This window comes from Myripristis murdjan, chromosome 10 (genome assembly GCF_902150065.1).
Source record: "Myripristis murdjan chromosome 10, fMyrMur1.1, whole genome shotgun sequence".
In the NCBI taxonomy this organism is placed as follows: Eukaryota; Metazoa; Chordata; class Actinopteri; order Holocentriformes; family Holocentridae; genus Myripristis; species Myripristis murdjan.
This window is the reverse complement of record NC_043989.1, coordinates 19645304-19662127: the sequence shown is the minus strand read 5'-3', so window position 1 is coordinate 19662127 and position 16824 is coordinate 19645304. Positions and strand designations below refer to the sequence as shown.

Here is a 16824-nt window from a genome sequence, read left to right as displayed (position 1 = left end):
GTTTATTTCTGTTAATATTCACTTTAGTGTCAACAAAAAAAATCACAAGACACAAAACTGATATTAAGTTAAAAATCACCTGATAATGTATTGATACTAAACTGAATATTTAGATCAAGTAGGATGATGTGAAGTCTTTTTTAAGCGCAACATCCATTCTTTTTTATAGTATTTGTTTTACTTTCGTTTTTATTAGACGTGTGCTTATTATCTGTCTTTAATTGGCTTATCAATTGCAAAGCTCCCGATGTCAAGACAAAGACAATTAAAGGCTTTCTGAGTTAATTCCCCAGTAGTTTGATTTGGCCTGTGGACTGCAGGAGCGCTGTTTGCATCCGTCCTTACGAGTCATATGATCCAGCCTCAGTTCCTGCTGCGACTGAGAACAACAGAGAGCCAAACGGAGAGGTGGATGCACTTTTTTCCCCCCCTCCTCCGTGTTTTATTACCAATGCAACGGTGAAAGTTTTGGACTCGCGACACTCCTGCATCATTGTAAGTATGTCTTTAAAAAAAGAAACAAAAGAAAAGAAAAGTGACGGTCGTGGCGGTCCGCAGGTATTCACGGTGATCTCATTTCCCTCGTTGGATGTCTTGATGAGTCTAAAGTCTGATTGAGGTGTGTTGACCTGAATTACTTCCACATTAGTTCTTGTGCGCCTCGCCAATCCGACCGCTCTTTCTCTCTCTTTCTCTCTCTTTCTTCTTGTCTTTCCCAGCACCATGAAGCTCATCATCCTCAACGACTACGACCAGGCGAGCGAGTGGGCTGCAAAGTACATCAGGAACAAGATTTTGCTCTTCAAGCCTGGTGCGGACAGATATTTCACTCTGGGGCTGCCCACAGGTAAGCAATCACCGCCAGTAACGCGTTACACCAGTTGTATTTTCTCCAAATGACAGCTCTTAGTCACGATCACCGATCAAAAAGTAAGGATGTTTGCTTCTGAAGCCCAATCTCTGCAACTGACTGTCCACATTACTTTATTAAGCAAAGCCTGCTGAACATCCTAATACAAGACCACAGGCAGCTTCTGTTCTGATTTCCACAATGAATTCCTGGATATTTTCTCGTGTATTGACTTTTGCATGTAAAAATGATGACTCTTGAAGTAATCAGCCCAGCAGTACTGGTAAACGAGTGTCTTTGCAGCTACTGGTGGACTTCCCGTGAACAGGCTGCAGCATGACAGCAGCCGTGCAGTCAGTCAGTCAGTGTGTCAGTGCAGTTTATCTGTCTGCCCTCAGGAAGCACCCCGCTGGGCTGCTACAAGAAGCTGATTGAGTATTACAAGAAGGGAGAGATCTCGTTCCAGTATGTCAAAACGTTCAACATGGACGAGTACGTAGGTACGTCCCCGCCTCTCTCTCTCTGTTTGTCTCTTTGTGCACTGTAAATGGTTTAGTTAGTCATGACCTCATACGAGCCTTTGTGAAATCCACCAGGGCTTCCCAGAGATCACCCCGAGAGCTACCACTCCTTCATGTGGAATAACTTCTTCAAGCACATCGACATCAAGGCAGAGAACACCCACATCCTCGACGGTAACGCTGCCAACCTTCAGGACGAGTGCCAGGCCTTCGAGGATAAGATAAAAGCTGCTGGCGGAATTGAGCTCTTCGTTGGAGGTGAGGCGGTCATAATATTGATAACCAAATCAAACAAAGCACACAGGTCCTGCTCAGATCTGACCAGGTGTGGTTTTAAAAAAAATACTGATTGAAGCTTCAATAGTGTGTACTGTAGAACATCAGGAAAATGATTGATGCTCCTCTCCAGGGATTGGACCGGATGGCCACATTGCATTCAATGAGCCCGGTTCCAGCCTGGTTTCCAGGACCAGGGTGAAGACCTTGGCGAGAGACACCATCCTGGCAAATGCCAGATTCTTTGATGGGGATCTGTCAAAGGTGCCAACCATGGCACTGACTGTAGGAGTGGGTACTGTCATGGATGCAAAGGAGGTGAGCAGCCGATGAATTTCACCTTCACAATGTATGTGTTGTTTTGTAATTCTTACCTGTGGCCTTTCTTTGTAAAAGGCTAATTTATCATGCATAAGAGTCATTTTTTGCTGTGGTAACTGTGCTTTGCAGATAAAACTCCATTGTCTTCTGGCTATCACCAATGGTGTCGTTTACTTTTCTTCTCAGGTTATGATTCTCATCACTGGTGCACACAAGGCATTTGCATTATACAAAGCCATAGAGGAGGGTGTGAATCACATGTGGACGGTGTCTGCCTTCCAGCAGCACCCACAAACTGTGTTTGTCTGTGACGAGGATGCCACCCTGGAACTGCGGGTCAAAACTGTGAAATACTTTAAAGGTGAGGCTGAGTCCAAAACACACGATGCTCACATGGACTTACTTAAGCATTCAGGTTGCATTGAATCACTGAAGCTGCATTATGGCCTTGTAGACAATGCTTCTCTGATCATTGCAGTAAAGACACAAATTGTAGAAAATGTAGATTTTTGCATAATTGTGTGCTGAGATAGAAAGCAAGAGCGATATGTGGACCTGGTTTGGCAACTGTGTCTCCATCAAGGCTTTTCAGACGTACTCCAAATATATTTCAGTTTTAATCAGTTAACACATCTGCATGAATGCATACCTTTCTTTCTTGCTGTCTCTCTCAGGAATGATGCATGTGCATAACAAGCTGGTGGACCCACTTCCTTCTGAACCTAAGAAGTAATGAGGAGTTCTGTCCAAATCATGTGGATATATAAAGAAAATAAACTCTTCAAATGATTCCTGTCTTCTGGTGGAGAAGCCTGGTTTCATCAGGGGGGGGACAAGGAGTTCTTGGAAGTAATTCTATGCTGTAAACACAACTAATCCCTCTAGAAATCGTTGGGTCCAGTCTAATTTGTGCATTGCAGACTTGAAAGTTTTTTGTCAGTCGTTCAAAGGCCTTGCTTTTTATATGTCCTTTTAATAAAAATGCGTTTAATTTTTATATCTCTGGGTGTCAATAGTGGTGCTTCATTCTCCCCCTAAAAATATCAAATCAGACTTGGAATCAGTCTGTTTCATCTAATGCATATGGTATTTTCCAAATGTCATAAATCCAGTTTTCCGATGCGTCACATGACAACGCAGAGGACCTAATGCTGCTTTTTAGTACTCCCCCATATGCTTGTAATTCCAACCACTCACACTTTTTTCGGGGAATAATAGCATTATAGACTCCATCGACCTTTTTCACTGAAGACAAAAAATAATAAGGGTATACACAGGTGACACTAATGGCGTCAGTATCTATTTCGGTACTATTTCATGTCTGACTGTTGTGAAAAATCTCGATAACATGCTCTAGTCGACACCATCCATACTCAATACTCACTGGTAGATAGCAGTAGAAAGTAGCTTCTTTCAGTTCAATGATGTGGCGTCTGCTCTCTGCTACTTAATGGGACAGGACTGAAGGAACTAGGATGCATAAAGTCAGTTTGACCTCAGTCATGTACACCGCTTTATGAGGACGTTCATATGCAGTCGATTTGCATTTGCGGTATTTCCGACAGCACCTGAAGGCAGCGTAAAGGCCAACTACCGGGAGTCGGGAGGGGAGAGAGAGAAGGAGATGGCCGCCGACTAGCACCAGGCAGCTTAATCTTTGCTACTTCGTCAGCGAGATTCCTGCGCTTTAACGCATCTCTCACCCTTTTCCGTGGACGTTTTCAACATTATACGTCTCTTTCCAGCATGGCAGAACAAAACAGCAACGTGAGGTATCAAGAGGTACGTAACATTTTGTCTGGAAGCTCAAAAAATACAGCAACGGCCAAGTTAGCTCTGCTAGCTAACAGGGGTAGCTAGCCTGTCAGTGAAAAGAAAACAAGGAGCCTGGCGGCCGTTTGTTTACGGACGGGCCCGACCTGGTGTCACACATCTCAGCCAGTTTTCAGTCTGAAGCGATGTGCTGATATGAACAGTGCAGTCATCGTGTGTACCCTGTGTGTGTGAGCCAAATTCAGTCATGTTTACTGCTGGCCTGGGCACGCATGCTGACTGGTGTGGTTTTGCCCCAGTATGTGACTAACCCGTCCATTCAGTAGTCCCCGGAGATCAGCTGATCCAAACAGCTTACAGACATGCTGAGATGTCACTGCACTGAATTGCCTGTGTCACCCAGCGTTTACTGCATTTGCTCTATCAAATCCTGATCAGAGCCACCCCAGCCGCCACAGTTTAATTGCTAATAAATCAGTTTTGCTAATGTCACAGCAGTCCAAGTGTCACTGGCGGTGTCACTGATATGGTGAGGCTGTGGGTAACACCAGCACTTTGGTAAAGGACTGGTTTCAGAGTAATCTGTACAAGCCACTTGTTGATCAGTGGGCTGCCACATAATTTGAATTCTGCTCATTCAGTAGACATATTTGAAGATTAATATGTAGAAGTGGCTCAGATGTTTTTTGTCCCCTGACTTAAATTGTATCTTTAATTTTATCTTAACTTGATTTGTATAGATTGCAGCCAGTTCATAGGGCTTGCCCAGAGGAGGTGTGTTGTCCTTGTGTTGAAGCTGCCTGTGTTGTCTTGTATCGTTTCTCAGCTGGTGAACGAGGAGGAGCCTGCCCAGCCGTCCCAGGAGGCTCCTGCCCAGGACGCACCCCCACCCTACAGCAGCATCGCTGCAGCAAATGCAGGTTTGACGCCTTCACAACCCTATCACACAACGCTGGATGACTCTGAATCGTGCTCGACGAAACATTAACATTATTGTGAAAGTTGTCATCAGGATTAGCTTGTTGTGTGCAAGGCCCTCTTGAAAAACTGGTAGTGTCTCTTGCAGTGTCCAAGACTTCAAAGCAGGGCAAGGGCCGTGGCCTTGCATAAGAGGACACATTCTTGTAACCCTTCCTGAGTGAACCTGCAGACGTGGTTTAGTGCTGATTGCCTTTGCAAAAACAAAAAGAGGGTTTCTGACTAAAGGCCATGTGATCCAGAAAAAAACTAGTCCTGCATGACTCATAACAAAAACAACAAACATAGTATTAAATGTCTTATTTCCTCCTGTAACTCGTTCATTTCCACCCCTTTATCTTACAGTGACAAAGCACTTCTCCAATTCCATGCTCCTTTTTCCATTTAAGGAAGTGAAAGGAGATATTCCTTAACAGCTGGTGAACCGGCACTGTTCAGCACTAGCTGCCCTTGAGCTGTTCCTACTGGCATTAATGTTTTTTGCAAACTCAATTTTGATCCTGTATTGACAGGCAAAATGAAAACTTTGAGCCTTTAAACAGAATTAGATTGCTGTCTCGTGTTTTTTGATGTCTTTTTTTATTTTATGTACCTCTTTCTCTGTATCTGAATCCATCTGTCTATATATAAATGCTCCAAAGAGGGAGCTCTAAAATGCAAGTCCTGCTCAATAAATACCTTAAAGGTAGTTGCGGTCTGAATAATTTTTTTTTGAGCACTAGGTCTATATATAAATGCAGTAGTGATGGTGACAGTCTGCAGGGCCCCAGAGGGATTAAAACTGGTGGGTGATTGCTCTGAGGTTTTTGCCAAAAACCACAAACGATATGTAGAGGTGAAACACACTGAAGGCTAGCCTCTTGTTTTTTTTTTTTTTTTTTGTTACTCATGCATTTACTATTAGCCTAGACTACATCATGAAGAGGATGCTAGATTTGCTGGTTATACTAGTAAGTTTATTTCATGCGTGCATTTAATTTAATGTTGAGGTCAGACTCCTCTATTGTCATACTAACAGCTGTGTGTGTTTCCTTCACAGCTTTCTTTGACTATAAGGAAGATGGAGGGAGATTTCCCAACCCGCCATCCTACAACGTTGCCACCACACTTCCCTCCTACGATGAAGCTGAGAGAACCAAAGCAGAGGCCGCGATCCCGCTGGTCACCGGAAGAGTCACGGTACCACCACTTCATTCTCACATGACATTCAGAAGTGTTTTGTATCTCTGAGGTGTCTAGTTATGCACCAATCAAAATCAGCTCTCTTAAATAAATGTCACGTCCACCTATTTCCTTACTCCCATGGTACTGTTGGTGTAGGAGGACGACTTTGTGGCCCGGGATGACTTTGAAGATGCCGACCAGCTGCGAATAGGGAACGATGGCATCTTCATGCTCACTTTCTTCAGTAAGTGGCTCCGTGTCATTTCTCTTGATTTCAATACAGTGATTTTCAGAGAACTGAATGCCAGAAGGTTGCTGGTGAAATCTATGGCCGTCTGTGAAATGACTGCTTGTAAATGTGAAAGATAAACACTATCCTTTCCTGCAACAGTGATACTCTAGACTAAGGTTATTATTATCGTTAACAAGAACTAATGAAATAACAAATACTAGGTATGAAAAAACATTTTCATTAACTGACATAAAAATAAAAGTTAGTTTTCATCTCTCAAGTTACTTTTACATACATTTTTTTAATGGTAAAATGTTTTGTTGAGTTTTTATTACACTTTCTGACTTTTTTGACAAATACCACATATTAAAAAATGACTAAACCTAATACTGAAACTAATAAATACTAAACTAGAATTAAGCATTTTCAAAAATAAGAACTAAACTAAAACTAACTAAAACTAGCATACCTGCTTTAAAATCTAATGAAAACAAAACTGAAATTGAAAACAAAAAGTCAAAATGAAATATAGATAAAAACCTGTATGTCATCCCCTCTCTCTCTCACCTGACTTTCCTGGCTCTATTATCCAATAAAGCATAAATGCCATTGAAAAAATCTTAAAATGCAGCTATAACTATAATAGCCCTGGTCTGGACACCCTTGAGCAAGGTGCTGGAAAGGTGGAAGGTCAACTTACAATCCTTCTTTTGTAACACCTGTGTGTACTCATGTCTTTAGACCAGACGAAGGCATCAGTGTCTTCTGATAAATGATTACCTAACATGTGGAAGTGTGTGCGAGTTCACTGTTTGTACTAATGAAGTTTCCTCAGACCAGTACCTACCCTGAAATGTGTGGACCAGCTCAAAAAACAAATCTGACAATCCTGAAATCATATTACTGTGGTTAGACATGCTCTCATGCTTTCATTAAAAATAATTCTTGGTCAGTCTCATGGCACAGATATGACATTACAAAAGTTAGAGTCATTGAAAGTGAAATTACTTAGTTTGAGAGTGCCATATTAACCAGGGTGGGGACCTTTAGCTGCTGAGCTGAGGGCACATGAGCAACACACTGGTCTCTGCACGCTCTCTGTTGTAATCTGAACATCGTTCTGAACGCTTCTTGCTGCTATAGTGGAAGACAAACCGTGGAAATTGGGGAAATCCCTGGTTTTATCTTAAAGCCCTAACTACCCCAGTGGAGCTGCTCTGTAGCCAACAGCACAGGACTTAAATTTTACCGAGCAGCTCCAAGGCCTGGCTGTGTGTCTTTGTGTGAATGTGAAGCAGGACATCACTGAAAAAATAGCATTTCTCTTGTTTGTGTCGTTTGAAGCTTTGCCACCATGTATTTATTTAGTTTATCTAGTAGATTTGAATGGTTTAATCAAGTCAAAGGTCATAGAACATTCTTGGCCCACAGAGGAGCATGTAGCACTTCCAGCTAAAACAGGACAAGTTAGAGATTTTCACCCAAGAAAGACAGTGTGTCCTTTGTTGAGCTTTCTTGGCAAACATAGAGATCAAAAAAGTGTTGTCTCTCTCTTGACTTGGCAAACTATTCTCTCTGTCTTTAGTGGCATTCCTCTTCAACTGGATCGGCTTCTTCCTATCATTCTGTCTGACCACATCAGCTGCCGGCCGATACGGGGCCATCTCCGGATTTGGCCTGTCCCTCATCAAATGGGTTCTCATTGTCAGGGTAAGAGCCACTTACTGAATACATACTTGTTAAATGTTAACCAGTTAAAGTATTGAAAGGTTATGTAAAGATTTGATGGTACTGGATTAGCTGTACTTTCTAGGGCCCATTTCTTGTGGTGGTTGACAGACACAGGTAGGATTTTAGGCATCGCTGTATTGCTCCTAAATGACACTGTTTTACTTGTTTCAGTTTTCTACCTACTTCCCTGGCTACTTTGATGGACAGTACTGGTTGTGGTGGGTGTTCCTGGCCCTGGGTGAGTTAGTTACATGATGCTACTGCTAGATTTTACATATTTAAAAATAGTATTTCTATATCACTTGCAATGCTTAGTATTACGCTGACATTTCATATTGTATTAATTATTGTACAGCTGTTTTATATTGTGGTTCTTCAAAATGTTTTTCGGAAACTGGCATATTGCCTGTCACATTTCAACACTGTGAATGATTACTATGATAAATGTTGTTTTATGATTTTAATTGCATGCATTATGGACCTTCTCTTTGGACTTCAGGCTTCATGCTGTTCATCAGAGGGTTTGTTAACTACTCCAGAGTGCGTAAACTGGTTGATCCCTCCTACGCCACCCTTCCCAGAACAAGGGTACTCTTCATCTATTAGAGGTAAGGCAAATTAAATTGTCTAACTTGTGCTTCCAAGTCGCATTACGCCAGTTTGCAAGTCACATTATGGAACTATAGGTCTCTCTTTTGGTACATTTCCATGCACACAACATCTGAATTAAATTAAAGCCATTGCTTGCTTAAAGCATTGATGGTTAACTTGACTAATGTGTATGTACTTATGCTGCTGAAGACGGATTGTTTCATCTGCACGTAAATATGACTTGCAGATCTGTCCATCGGATTTAGGAGATTGGATATAGAAGAACTGAACATAGCAAAACAGGCATCAACTCAGCGAGGAGTTTCAAACTAAAATGAAGACACTTATCAACAATCAGCCAGATGAGGATGAAGACAGCTCACTAAAATATTCAGGAATTATATCACTTGTTTTTATTTTGAAAATTTATTAATGGAAAACGGTAACAGTAATAGTCCTTCAATGTACTCATTAGTGGCGAATGTAAAGTGCTATTCACATTTACATCTGTAATGTATAAGTAATGCCTTATATCATTTGATGGTAGCGTACTAGCATGCATCTGCCCTTTGAAGTCAATAAATAGGGAAGAGTCTCATGTTGGTGACATTTTGCTGAAAGCCAACAGGTATTATTATAAAGCGACAACACTTTGTAGACTGTCCATAAGCATGCAATGCACTTTGTAATCTACAGTAATATCACTTCATGATTTATTGTGACTATTATAGGGTGTTTACAGATTACCACACACACACACACACATACACACACCTCAAAAAGCTAGGTATCACTAGGCAGTAAATGTTAATGTTGATATTATGTGCATTACCACATAAATACTCACTCACCTGTTGGCTTTAAGTAGTGTTGCCCTTATTCTGGCCAGTAGAGGGCAGTGTTCTCTGCTGCTTTTGAGTCGTTGCAAACTGTTCATAAAAGGGCATTCTCATGATATAACAATCATGTGTGCAGTTCAGCTGTTTTATCCAAATCAGACACAATGTCAGCAGAGTAGACATGAAAACTGAACTTGCATGAACTTGCATTCATGTGTCAGACATTATGATTTTGCCCTTAAGCGATTATGTTGTACATTAAATTGGGGGAAAATCCACCATGGGAAGGAGTTCCTGTCACATGACGTTAGACCAGTTCAGTCTACACTTGTGAACATGAACAAATCAGATATGACTGCAAACCAGGCGGCCAGAATGTTGAGTGAAAAATGCTGGAGCAGCTCCACTGACAGTGAAGGGGAAGGCTACACCCAGGGTGTTTTTTTTTTCTTTCTTTCTTTCTTTCTTTTTAATGGACATATGGACACATTTTCTGGTTCATATCTTAAAAAAAAACTCATTTGGATGTGAAGCACTGACCTTTGCATGACCCCTCACTGAGTCAAAACGTAAGCATCTCATTCACTGCCACTGGAAAAACCCCTGATGTCATGACACAGGAGAGGCTTGGCTGTCATGACGCTTTAGTGAGCTCTTTGATCAGTTATCCAAGAGCATGAAAATAATGCATGAATTTCATTTCAAGGTGGATTTTTGCCCTGAGATTCAGTAGTCGGGGGGGGGGGTTATTGAAAATGATTGAAACAGATGTTTATTTTTGTTCTTTTTTTGTTCTTTTTTTTTTTTTTTTTTTTTTAGAAAATTATACATAGTGTGTAAGTTAGTCAGGTATCAAAACTATGATATCAAAGAATGTTGTATGCAGGTGCACTTTTGGAAACATACCAATAAAAACCCAGGGGGACTTTTCCCCACTATGCGATTTAAACTCCAGACAGGTGAAACTTAACGAACGGTGTGGTGGTGCAGCATCGCGTTCTGTTATATTTTCTTAGGACACACAACAATAATACTGAGGTAATCGCTGTTAATCGTGGACGAAATTAACATGGATTTGAATGCAGTGTATGAGTCAGTCTGTTGTAGCAAACTCAACTGTTTGCCTTCTCCATTCATTTCGTATTCAATACTGCTACCATGGCTTTGATACAAACGCATATGCTTATTTCTATGTGATGTAGAGCTGCAGCCTTTGGGTTTTGTTGTTATGAAATGTTTTAAACTGTTCATGTTAAATAAATGTCACTTTTAATGCGTCATTTCTGATTTAGCAATGTTCCTTGCAGCTGTGCCAACCATAGACCGCTTCAACACTCACAGAAACCTTGGTAGTCAAATATACCTTGAGTCAGTATGGATTAACTTACTTTTAAATGTATTTATAGATCAGTGGGATGCAATGTGATATTGATGCTACATCATACTACATTCAGTCTCCCCAGGCAGCCATAACCAAAACATAAGAGAATGGCTCACTGGTTTCTTTTCAATGGGCATTTTCTGACACCATTTACAATAATGCATCTCTGTTATAGGTCAGTACTGTGAAACAAAGGGGTTGTGAAATGGGCGCTACAGTCAAAGTGTTATTCAAGAGCTGCTCTGGATAAGAGCATCGGCTAAATGCGCCATTTACAGCTGCACAAGGTGATTTTGCACAGTGGCGGCACCAAGTGGTGACTGCTTGCAATGTGAAGCTTGAAAACCCAGAAGTCACAGGTCTGTATGGTGAGGAGGTTCCATTATTTTTTGAGTTCACAGCTTTGCATTTTGCTCTTAGATTTTGATTTGCCATTTCCTGTTAACCAAGAACAACACCAAGAAAGCCATACCTGACACCAAGTTGCACATCTCTGCAGACCCAATTTTTTATGCTATGATTGATGTATATTAACATGAAAAAAAAATCCTAGTGCAGCTTTAAATGGACTAAATGTAAATGCATTTTGGGTGAGGTATTCCTATGACTACATTAAGACAGCCAGTACAATGTGGCCTAGATCTGACTTTTTTTTTTTTTTTCAAATATGGCAAAGATCTGTTTTTTATTTCAATGTGAACAGCAAAAGGAAAAAAAAAAACCTGACTGAAATTCTCTCCCACTGAGCACACTCATATCTCTATCAGTGCGTCAATATAAAATATGGAGGATCACAGCAGCAACTGCAGGGAGGCAAGAGGTTATAAATTAAACAGATACATGGGAAGACGCTTTAATCAAAGCCCCTTTTTTGCCTTCTTTCCCTCAGCCTGAACAGCTGACGCACTGTTACCATAGCAAACTATAAAAGAAATGAATGCCTGCATTACTAATTTACTCAAAGTGATGATGAACTGTCATGCAAATGATGTTTTCTGTTCAGCAGCATGTTTGTTGTAAATGTGAGGTCATGGTACAGATCTGTTCACACTGAGGTGAGATATAGGTCACGTGTAAAGATGAATATGAACAGTCGCAGACAAAAACATCAGATATGAGAAAAAATCTGAATTGGGTCCTTTAGACGAGTGGGAGCTGTGTCAGTGTGGCTTGTGATGCAGCCGGCGCTCAGATGACCGCATGCAGCCTCCGCGGCGTCACTCCCCCGTGTCATCCAGCTGCCGGGGGAGAAAGAAGATGGCCTTCTGTCCGATGTGGGTTCTTGGGCCCAGTTTGGGTTTTCCGTTCTTTTTCAGCGCTACATACCAGTTCCTCTCCTTATACTTCTGAGGTTGATAAGTGTTGTAGTGGTTTTCCTCCAGTTTCTCCAGGAAGTAGCATTCGTCAGTGACTGTGGGCTGGGAGATAAACACAAAACAGGAGCAGACAGGTGACAGCACATTTTGGGGAGTTTTGGCCATGCTGGTTTGAGAGGGGAGAAGATCGGCAGCTGAGGAGAGCAGTCAAGGTTTTGAATCAATGTGATCATGATGTTATGTATCTACAGTGAAGATACTCACTGAACTATACAGGCGCCCCTCATCGTTCATGGCCAGGTATCGCCCTGCCTCTGTTCCCTGGATGACCACCACACCTCGGTCCACAGCTTTGAGCTTCAGAACAGCTGAGAGAGAGAGAAAATGTTGAAACACAAAGGAAACACTGCAACATATAAATAAAATTCTGAAAAAAAATAGTCTTTGTTATCTGATAACACAAAATGGCAAGGCCGAATCTGAGAGACCAAAGTAAACCTTAATCTCGTACGTCATTTACAAACTGTCCCACATATTCTCTCTGTTCTCCTTTCAGATATTATAATCAGGGTAAAGATGGCAACATTTAAAAACCCTTGTTCTTTGATAAAAAATGTATTGAAGGACAAAGTGGTGTGTTTGCCAGTCGGTGCTCATAAACTTAGAATTACTATGAAGTATCTGTGTTGTTACTTTGTTTTTTGATATATCTGAGAACATGAAATGTGCATGATATCACTGTAAAACAAACTCATTTTATTCATAGCACTGATCACTGATCCATATCGGTCTAATGTGTGCCGCTGTTACTTTTAAAAAGCGACACCACTCAATTTAAAATAAATAAATAAAAGATAAAAACAAAATCCTCCGTGTTAATCCCCTGATGTAGGACAGTGGCTTCCATGTCGGCCATGCGGGACTGAGAGTCTGGAGGCTTTTCCTCCACCAGCTGATTTCACCGATGAACTCACATTTCAGGCATATGGGCAGCAGCTCATCGGTGAAATCATCTAGTTACAAATATGAATAACTCCCTGTCATAGCCACCAACCAGATGATGCATTCATGAGCTATCAGATATGCTACATGAAAAAAAAAAAAAAAAAAAAAAAACATAATCCAGGGAGATGATGTAGTCATAAGGGTGGAGAAAATTTTGATACTTGAGTTTCTGAGTTATGATGACACAGTGACCTTAAACCTTGGTGGGGAAAACGAGTTTGGTGTCACCTCCATAAATTTAACAGTCCAACTTTTTAAAAGCAGAAAGCAGCCAAACCCACGCCATCCTTTTCAGGATACCCATGTTTGATTAACTTTTGATTTTCTGACACAACAGCTTGTGACTGCAATGTTAACAAATTATAAACTAGATATGACAAGAAAAAAATAACTGGGAGTTCTTCCTTGGGAATTTTGTAGCAGTATTTTAATGCACTTAAAAATTACATAACATGATAATATTCTGGCGCTGACAAACTCAGTTGTCAGTGGGACAGCTCCTCTGGCAGATCCTCCTCAGTTTTCTGGTTTGGGGAGATTGTATGTTCATGAATTGACTTCACTGTCCTTATCCAAAGTATAATAACATTATGAATTATTAATTAAACTGAAGCTCTCCTTTTCTCCAGCCAAAAAGTCACACTTGCTATATAGTATTTCACATCAAATAACTCCTAACAAATCCATGACCTTTCATATTTGAAAGGTTTTGAAATGATCTACATTTTTTCTATAACATCTAAATACCCTTTGCTGTTTTTCACTTTTATTTTTTTCTCAAGAATACAAATTTTTGGCAATACCACAAACAGAAAAGCATCCCCATAATATTTGTAAGGACTTTATTATAATTATGGTGTGTCTTTAATCTACAATGACATCCGCATCAATATTCTGTGTAACCAAGACAATTTCCTTTAAGTTCTATTATGAAATTTCATATAGGTTTTTAGGCTCACTGCAACTTTTTATGCCTGCATCCCCATCACCAGCCTGTAAATGATAGTGTCAATTTTCATATTCATCGCCTTGATGAATATCTGTGAGCTTTAAATCCATTACTAAGCTGAAATTCGGTAGCATCCCCCTTTAAATGCCATCTTGGCTCAGGCAGCCCCATTTTTCATTTTCTAAAACCGATTTCAAAGACAAATAGCTCATCTCTAACTTGATGAACCCTCTGTATTTACTGAAATTAATGTCATCAAGGCGATCAGGCCTGCCCATTCATATGAAATTGTGAATGAAAGTGCTGCAGTCTCACTGTGAGCGTCACAGTCCTCCCTGCTGCCCTGCACGGTCCCGTCCGGGAGGATCTGGAGGTGATGTCCGCCATTCATGCAGTACAGCCGCGTCCGGTTTCGGTAGTCCGGCTGCGGGTGGCTGTCCAGAACCACCACCTCCCCATCCGTCATCCCCTTATGCATGAACCCACAGCCCCGTTACCACCGGCAGTGTGTGCGCTGCAGTCCGGAGGCTTCACTGTGTTGATCACACCGATCAGGTGTTGTTGACCCATGCGCGCACACAGAGGTTTGCGCGTCACCGAGCGCTGGACCTCCACATGCATGGACCCAGAGAGCCAGATCCCTGTCACACATGAGCTTCAGGTTTGGAAAAGAGAGAAACGTGTTTCAGTCATTCAGCCAGAACAATTAAACTACTCTGTGGGTGGAAGTGAGAGGAAAGTGCACCTGGAAGAATGAACCACAGACAAAATGATGATTAGTCAGGCCCTCAGTGGCTGACGGTAATTGACAATTAAAGGGCCACACCCACATTGTAGCCTGCAGCCAGCAGCCAGGATCATCTGACGGCAAGAAACCATGCAGGAAATTCAATTAATGGGAAATAAGATCTTGCCCAGGTCTGGTCAGGAGACACCATGTGGTATCTGAGTGAGCAAACAAATGGGTTAACTTTAGTGTCAAGTGTGTCTATGTGCAGCCTGCAGGTAGGACAGGCCACGCCCACATATATGCAAGCCACGCCCCTATGGCTAAAGTCAGGAAAGTGTTGGGAGTTGGCGTTTCTTGTACTTGTGTTGTCAGTTCAATTCTGAGTTGCTGAAGTTGTTTTGCCAAGGAAGACTGTCAAATGACATTTCAGTTGAAAAAGTAGCGTTCAAATTGCAGCAGCCATCTTCACTGTCATAGGCTGCCTTTGACTTTGTAATGGCATAAGCACTTTGATAACAAAATGAGACATTGCAATCCATTAGGTAACAATGGGACAGTTTAAAACATACATTAACAATTTATTCTGAAGGATATTTCTACCACAGAAAAACAATATTTTTCACTCACAGAGAATTGAACTCATGCTCTTTTTTAAATGCATGGTTTAGACTTTTGACTGTATCAGTTCTGCAGTTGCCTGTGCTTGTCTGGGTTGGCAGTGTTGTCTGTTGCTGTCTATTTGCAGCCTACAATCTGTCATAAATACCAACATTTGCACGACTTAGCAAAAGCTGTAAGTGTGTACAAGCTCATTCACAAGAACCCTGACAGACATCCTATGATTCATAGCCATGACAATAAAGCACTGTAACTTTGTGCTGACAGTGCTGTAGCTTTACAGAGAACAAATACCAACCCTATGATTTCATTGTATGTAACCTTTAACACGACCATTACAAACATTAAGCAAGAGGCCTTCAAACCAGGATGCATGAGGAGAGAGTTTTTAACTGTGCAAAACCTCACAACCATGAGTTTGAGTTCATCACAGTGGATTTAAAAAGCTTTAAAAAGTTTCAACTGTTGAAAAGTTGGCTGTTGTCTTACTCAGCATCTGGGACCTCCAGCAGCCTTCGAGGGGGTCTCAGCGGGTCCCCAGCAAAGCCAGCACTACTTTTAGCTCATTGTTCATTCACCACAAGTTAATGCAAGGACACAACGTGAGAGGACGGCTTTTTTGGGTCAGAGGTCTTACCCCTCCCCCTACCTTTACCATCCCATCTACTGTGCACTGTAAATACTTAAAATATAATTTAGTGAAATCAATTAACACTTCAGCATTACCTTCATTTGTATGTGCTCACGGCCAAAAGACGTGCAGCGCTGCATGAATTTGATGTTTTATACTAGTGTGACATTTAATAGATTCACAAGCTGTAACACTGAATAGTTAAAAGAATGAGACACCTAAGACCCATTTTGTAGATGTTCACAAATATGCACATATGCTCAACATATGCACATAGACGTGCATGTTATCGCCGGCTTAATTCTTGCAGATACGAACTTTGTAATGTAATGTGAGTAATGCCATTTCACAATAACTGAGAATAAGTTGCACTGTTTTTTTAAGCTTGAAGGCTCAAGCTTATAATGTCATCAGGTGTAAAACTGCAGGCCAGGTGCAGATTATAAAGAAATGTGGTGAAAGTGAGTTGCAGAGAAACCAGCTCTAGGTCCACATTACTACCACCATACACAGTCGATAGAGGAAATAATATCAAGTTAATGTCTTATGGTTAAGATTTAATAGCAAGCATGGAGGATGAATGAGCTGGAGTCGCTGTAATGAACATGTGGATATTAATCATGTTACTGCTAAATCAAGTCATTCATTTCTCAAGAGTGCCGGTATTTCTGTTGAATGGTGAGTGACTATTTCCACCTTTCCTTGGCTTTTAGTTGAGCGCCTTTAACGCTGACGTGCATCTCTGTCTGATTTCTTACTAAAAACTATTGCATGTCCGGTTCTCATTTTAAAGGTCAAGTCTGGCCCGCCAGCTTCCTGTTAAAAAAAAAAAAAAAAAAAAAAAAAAAAATCAGTCTGGACTAGAATCTGGCTGCTTTTCTTCTCATGCCTAATCGCTCTGGGCACTATTATGGATTG

General features: G+C 41.2%; 3 protein-coding genes across 4 annotated transcripts; 2 read left to right on the top strand and 1 right to left on the bottom strand.

Moving 5' to 3' along the window:
• The first annotated feature begins 330 nt into the window (after positions 1-330).
• On the top strand, positions 331-2969 carry gnpda1 (glucosamine-6-phosphate deaminase 1). The gene is made up of 7 exons (XM_030062846.1): positions 331-495; positions 720-847; positions 1249-1350; positions 1447-1629; positions 1781-1965; positions 2155-2329; positions 2643-2969. Exons 2-7 carry the CDS (start codon positions 724-726, stop codon positions 2699-2701), a joined length of 828 nt encoding a protein of 275 aa, XP_029918706.1. The 5' UTR covers positions 331-495; positions 720-723; the 3' UTR covers positions 2702-2969.
• A 598-nt stretch (positions 2970-3567) lies between these two features.
• On the top strand, positions 3568-10553 carry ndfip1 (Nedd4 family interacting protein 1). Of its 2 annotated transcripts, none has more exons than XM_030061891.1 (8): positions 3568-3750; positions 4568-4661; positions 5759-5898; positions 6040-6127; positions 7701-7825; positions 8018-8084; positions 8346-8454; positions 8704-10553. In XM_030061891.1, exons 1-7 carry the CDS (start codon positions 3715-3717, stop codon positions 8450-8452), a joined length of 657 nt encoding a protein of 218 aa, XP_029917751.1. In that variant the 5' UTR covers positions 3568-3714; the 3' UTR covers positions 8453-8454; positions 8704-10553. The 2 variants fall into 2 exon arrangements, with proteins under 2 accessions (XP_029917751.1, XP_029917750.1); XM_030061890.1 differs by having other exon boundaries at positions 8685-10553.
• Positions 10554-11304: 751 nt separating this feature from the next.
• Positions 11305-14804, bottom strand: fgf1a (fibroblast growth factor 1a). Its single transcript, XM_030061892.1, has 4 exons — positions 14673-14804; positions 14243-14582; positions 12238-12341; positions 11305-12075 (listed from the first exon to the last, which is right to left on the bottom strand). The coding sequence occupies exons 2-4, from the start codon at positions 14403-14405 to the stop codon at positions 11875-11877; spliced, it is 468 nt and encodes a 155-aa protein (XP_029917752.1). The 5' UTR covers positions 14406-14582; positions 14673-14804; the 3' UTR covers positions 11305-11874.
• Between the last annotated feature and the right edge of the window lie 2020 nt (positions 14805-16824).